The sequence below is a fragment of the Mus pahari genome, chromosome 8, assembly GCF_900095145.1.
Source record: "Mus pahari chromosome 8, PAHARI_EIJ_v1.1, whole genome shotgun sequence".
Taxonomy (NCBI): Eukaryota; Metazoa; Chordata; class Mammalia; order Rodentia; family Muridae; genus Mus; species Mus pahari.
The window spans coordinates 65,546,556-65,552,980 of record NC_034597.1 but is presented as its reverse complement, the minus strand read 5'-3'; the positions used below and the strand labels follow the sequence as shown (position 1 = coordinate 65,552,980).

General features: G+C 48.6%; 1 protein-coding gene across 1 annotated transcript in view; it reads right to left on the bottom strand.

The window, feature by feature from the left end:
- Nucleotides 1–4,976: 4,976 nt before the first annotated feature.
- Rubcnl (rubicon like autophagy enhancer) overlaps nucleotides 4,977–6,425 on the bottom strand; it is a 23,904-nt gene continuing 22,455 nt past the window's right edge. Inside the window, exon 13 of the mRNA XM_029541748.1 lies at nucleotides 4,977–5,417. Within this exon, the coding sequence (XP_029397608.1) occupies nucleotides 5,305–5,417 (113 nt within the window). The 3' untranslated portion in view covers nucleotides 4,977–5,304. The remainder of the gene's footprint in view (nucleotides 5,418–6,425) is intronic.

Here is a 6,425-nt window from a genome sequence, read left to right as displayed (position 1 = left end):
GCCAGAGGGGGAAAAGGCAGAGAAACCGTTTCTCACTGGCAACATCCCTTGTGAAGGCTGCTTTCTTAAAACCAACATTTGAGGACTATCTTAAGAGGTAATGTCTTAACTGGTTTGAAAGGGGGGAAATCCTGGTTCCCCTTTCTCATGCCTCAACAGAACCACAGGGTTCTTTTCTGAATGATGCTCTGGCAAGCAGACTTGAACAGAAATTGGAACTCCGGCGTGCAGAGAAAACAGTGGTCTCCCGTCCTTGAGTGTGTGAGCCGCAATCCTAGCCATCGGGGATCAACCACATAACTGAAGTGTGTGAGGTAGCACTGACTCCTTCTCAGGCCTCTCTGCCTGTCTCTAGCCTCCTCTCATCCCAAGGTCTTGTGATCCTGCCTCAGCCCACTGGTTTCCTGCTGCGACGATCTGTACATCTGTCCATGTTAGGTAGTGACCAGGCTTTGCCAGAGAGCCAGGAAGTTGAGTTCTTCACTAGGGCCTTTCTCCTGCTCTCTCTCTGCACACAGGTTGGAGACAGAAGTTATGGGTGCCACGTTTATCCACAGCCCCACTCCTCTTTAGAATGAAGCTGTGGGTACCTGGGAACCCAGAATTTTCTGGAATATGGTGCCAAGGGAGATTGTGAGATAGAGCCAAAGTGTTATGGGGAGGGACAAGTCACGCTCCTGAGAAGAACAGGAGATGCAGAACTGCTCTCTCAGGTGCCAGTGACGGTATCTTCATAAAGTAGGAGGAGAATGCTTCCATTTCAGACATACAGTTTGTGAGCCGGTGTTTGTGCTTTTAAAAAAGGTTTATATTTATGGGAAAAAAAAAAAAAAAGATGGGGGCTTGGAGAGATGGCTCAGCACTGAAGAACAGTTGGGCTGTTCTTGCAGGTTTAGATCTCAGCACCCACTTGGGTGGCTCACAACCATCCTTTAACTGCAGTCCTAGGGACCCGATGCACCTACATACATGGAACTCTTACATTCATACAAGCAAGGTAGCTTGGTTCCGCCTCCCCAGTGATACTATATGCGTGCACAAGTTTAGTGACTTAGCTTTCTCCTGGGCCCCTAACATCACATTTTAAAATACTATTGAAATGTGATTTTCCTTTTTGGCTGAGCCTTGAGGAGTCCCTTCTATTTTACACTCTCTGGACCTGGTTCTTCCTGCTTCTCTGGAGGTCCCCTCCCCTCCCCTTCTTCTGTGGATGCCCTCGTGTATGTAGGCCTTCCTGTGTCAACTAGTGACCCTCTGCTCTGTCCTCAATGCACCCAGCACCCAATCCCTGCTGTCTTCCTGGAACGGAGGCCCAGCTGTGTCCCCTGGGGCCCTTCTTAGCATTGTGCTGTGAGGACTGCAAACACCTTTCGGGTCACTGGGCTGGGTGCTGTGGGCTCTACCTTGCAGCTCCGTTCCCCACTAAATCCTTCTATTCTCCCCCGACTCCCCTTTTCCCATGTCAATGCATCTGGGCTGTCGGTCCTCTCAAGAAGCTGCCCCTCTTCCCTTTTCTTCAATATGGAGTCTGATTAGCCTTTGGGGATCTCCCTCCTGCTGCAAGAGGAAGCCATTTCGAATGTTGACAGCACCTCGGTGTTCGTGAATCTGCAGACCCCTCACTCCTGTCTTCTCATCCGCACACTAGAAAACCCCAAGGGCCCTGGAGCAGAGCCTGTGCTTTACTGTCACCCAGGGCTGGGCAGCAACATTGTGCTAGCCCCAGCCTAGCCTTTAGCCTTCTCCTGCCCCTCTCTGACACCTGGTTCACTCCCCAGCCTCTGCCTCAGATCTGCCCTCACAGGGAGCGCTCTGCCTCTCCTTCCCTTTGTTGGATATCCCAGTGATGCCTCGGACTTGATTGCAAAACAAGAGTTTTCTTTTCAACCGACTCATTTCCCAGGGCCACACAGAACAAACCTCAGGGCTCTACCCCTATCCCACATCGGCAGAGTGGCCTGCTCAGTACTGCTGATGGGCATTGATCTGCTGCTGCCTTCTCTTCTGTCCCCAGCCCCCACCTTCCATGTGAGGCCAGGAAGCAGAAGTGTGGTCTCTCACAGACTGCTCTCCAGAGTTCACTATGAGGCAGCCCAGGAACGTCCCTGGCTTTTAATGCCTTCTCCAGAACTTCTGTGGAAATTTAGCTGCTGTTGTGGACAGTGCTAAAGAAGAACTGAAGAGTCCGTGTTAGCCTGTAAGCCCACTTGCCCAAGGACAAGATAATTTCCTGGAATGCCGGGAGCAACAGTTCTTGAGTCGCATGTTTCCACTCCCCTAAATGGTTTGTTTGAACTAACTACACCAGATGTGCTTAATCACATGTAGGCAGGGCAGGAAATATGTCAGGACGTATGCTTGTCCCTGACTGGACCTGATCAGAAACGGAATGAATTGTGGGGTTTGTCTTTTTAAGCTTCTACAAAATGTGACTCACTGCCATTCCCTGGAGACCCAGGGATGGACCTGGCCCGTGTCCGTCTTCTTGGCTAGTATTTAATTAAAGCTTGCTTCAAGTGTGGCTCAAAATTGAGGAACTGGTTTTTCATAAGTGAATCTCAATATTAACAGGACCTCTGAGAGGTATTTAAGTCATGAGGTCTCTGCTTCAGGAAGGGGCTTATTCTACCAAGAGGGAAGGAGTTAGATAGGTAAACAGATAGGGAAAGGACATTGATAGAGGTAAGAAAGGTGGCGAGTTCTCAAGATGGCCTGCTTCTTCCTTACCATCTTGACTTGAGGCAAATGCCTGGGAGCCTCTGTCCCCCACCTGCAGGCCCCCTGCTGATGGACTGCTTAGCAAGTTCAAGGCCCGATCACCCATCCTATCTGTTTTCAAACTGCCTAGCCCTAAGGAGGGGAGAAAAACTCGTGAGACACTTTAGGAAAGCCCCAGGCTTTGCGAAGAGAAGCAGAAATGCTTTCAGAGTCTTTTTCTCTGTGTGTCTGCTGTGTGCACATTTCCTCATGTCACTTGGTCCCCACTCAGGTCACACCGGGCTTGGCAATCATGCGCCCCTTCCCCTGGGAGCGTATAACAGAAACATTTGACAGAATATCCAGACAGAAGAGACCCTGATGCTTCAGTCTGCTCAGTATTATCTCACTGAAAGTCAACCTCCCCCCTTCCTCCTCATCTTCCTCCCCTGCCCCAACACAGACAGTAGGAGATACTGGCCGGTGGGGCTGGGGACATCTGCAGCACACTGTTTGAGAAGCTCAGTCTGAGCATGAATGCCAGGCCAGGCAAGATGATACCCAAGTATTATTGAGAGCTGGTCAGCCTGAAGATATCCCAGGAAGGGATTTGACGCTAATTCTCCTCAAGTAGGAGAAACTATGCAGGAGAGAAGGGGGAAACACAGGCTTACCCATGTCCTAGGAAGATGTTCATATAAGAAGCATTAGAAAGAGAATTTCACCAATTTCATGATCCACTGAACTTGGTTTGTGTGCAGAGTGCCGCCATGTTAACCCAGATTCGTTTCAACACTTGCTCTCTACCTGGGAGGGTTGGAAATGTCGGAGCCAGCTTCTCATTGGGGCGGGCCTCTGGAGGTCTAGCCCAGCCTTCACTCTGGGCTAGCTCTCTGCTTCCTGCCTGTTTTGTGTGAAGGAATCTGCACCATACTCTCCTCCTTGAACTCTGCCATTCCTTCCGTGCTCCAGCAGAGCTGAACCGGTGAAATTCCAGTCAGGTTTTCCTCCCTGACATCAGCTCCGATGGGTATTTTATCACTGTTGTGAGAAAAGGCACCCCTGTGCATCTTTTTTTTTTTTTTTTCAGTTTTTTGAGACAGGGTTTCTCTGTATAGCCCTGGCTGTCCTGGAACTCACTTTGTAGACCAGGCTGGCCTCGAACTCAGAAATCTGCCTGCCTCTGCCNGGAACTCACTTTGTAGACCAGGCTGGCCTCGAACTCAGAAATCTGCCTGCCTCTGCCTCCCAAGTGCTGGGATTAAAGGCGTGCGCCACCACTCCTGGCTACCCCTATGTATCTTAAGGGATGCCTCAATGTTAAGATGGTAACTGACAGCATACTATTAAGAGCACTTTCTTGCTCGGAATAGTGACATGCACCTCTAACACTCGGGACACAGAGACAGGAGACAAGTTCACAGTCAGCCAGAGCTTCACAAAAAGACCCTGTCCCACAAAACAAAAGCCAAACAGAAGAAAAAATACTTTATCCAAATTTACTTGTTTTTAAAATTCCATTCTTGGGGCTGGAGAGATGGCTCAGTGGTTAAGAGCACCGACTGCTCTTCCGAGGGTCCTGAGTTCAATTCCCAGCAACCACATGGTGGCTCACAACCATCTGTAATGAGATCTGACACCCTTTTCTGGTCTGTCTGAAGGCAGCTACAGTGTACTTAGATATAATAATAAATAAATCTTTAAAAAATTCCACTCTTTTTAAGATTAAAAAAAAAAGTACAGGTTTCAGGTGATGTTCTATGTTCATATAGAAAATCTTAATCTCTGCCTCTGCTTCCTAAATGCAGGGATTACAGGTGTATACCGCCATGCTCAGCTTTCAGAGACTCTATGTTCTGGTTTTTGTTTGTTTGTTTGTTTTATACCCACAAAGCTAGATCATGAAGGACTAGAATGGAGTTGTCTCCTCTGCCCCCCTTGGTTTTAGTAGGGACGAATGAGACTAGTGGGGGCTGGGGGGCAGGGGGCAAACCTGTTGAGTGTGCGCTCACCAAACATTGCCAACTAGAGGCAACTGGTCCAAATGACAGCTCACCAGGACCTTGGTGGGTGGTTGAAACCATCACCTAGAAAGGAATGTCAGGGCAGAGTTGGCATGTACTCTACGCAAACCATGGAATGAATAAAACTGACACAGTCACAGAGCAACATTCAACAGCCATCTTTAACAAAAGTGTGGCCAAACAGAATTCTTGTGGCACTTCGCTCCCTTGTGGCACCAATCCATTCCCCAAACAACACGTCACCTTGTCAGTTACAGTTCATAAAAAAATAGGTTCTGTATTTAGCTTTAAAAAGACTTATCCCAGTGCAACTTAAATGAAAACAGACTTCTCTTCAAAAACAAAAGCCAGCCATCAGCAGCAAAACATTTGTCAAACGTTTGTAAACAAACCCTTAACAACAACCCTATACCTACTAACGAAACTTCCATACTCCTTGAAAGCAGTAAATGCATACAAGAGGGCAATTTTGGTCCTCTTTTTCTTACTTCAAAAATACTTAGTATCTGAAACAATGAATGTTACCAGGAACGGACACAATTTGGTAACATCATGAGAGGTTTGAAACAACTTTAGGCCATCATCATGTAGCAGCAGGGGGCAAGCTCTCCCAATGTTGTCTCCGGGCTGTGATCCTGGCACAGCGGGGGCATCTCGAAGCCTGGAAGCACTGTTTGTGAAAGCAGGCCCTGCACACTGCAAGTGAAGAGATTGGTTGTCAGCAGATGCACTCCTTAATTTCTCACATACATATAGATACTCACTCCCATCCCAGGGAGAGAGGGAACCTGACCCAGAACCCCGTCTTACAGAAAGAAACCAACCATGCCAAAACTCTCAGGACTATCAGTTACTCGACAGCTCTTGGCTATGAGCTCAGGAGCCCAATGGAGGTGGTTGATACCGCGTGCTTCCAGATCAGCCCAAGCACTGGGGACAGGTCCCCTAATCTTAACTTGGTGGCTGATGGCTCTTGCAAGGTGGCATTGCTTCTCTGGAAATGGGTCTAAGTGGGCAAAGCTGCCTCATCCAGGGTCATGCTGTTTCCTTGCCTATATCCGGAGGCTGGTTACTGTGGACTTGGAACAGTGCTGAGATGTACCTACACTGCTGCCCAGAGCTCAGCAAGATAGCTCAGGGCTTCTTATAGACACACCACCACGGAACATTTCCCTCTCCCTAGGTCTGCTGCCTGGTATTCAGTTACTTCTGGCCTGGAATTCCCTGGTTCAATTCTGGAGACCCTGTCCTGCAAGACTAGGGTATCCTAAGAAGAATCGCGTGCACATAAGAGTTGAGGGCAGGGTCCCCACCCACATCCTTCCCATGCAACACCATCAGTGAGCCCAGGATTCCTTCTGCAGCTCCAGCTGTGAAGAGACAAATAATTAGTCCCAGGGGAGAGCTCAGTTAGTAAAGTGTTTGCCACATGAACTCGAGGACCTGAGTTCAATTCCCCCAGAACCCATATAAGACACACACACATATGATGGTGTGTGTCTGTAACTCAGTGTTAGGAGACAGAGACTGGGATCACAGGGACTGTGGGCCAGTCTAGCCTAATTGGTGAGTTCTAGGCCAGTGAGAGATTTTGTCTCAAATACTAACATGGACTGTGACAGAGAAGTAACACCCAAGGTAGACCTCTGACCTCTACACACATGCATACTGGCATACGTGTGTGTGTGTGTGTGTGTGTGTGTG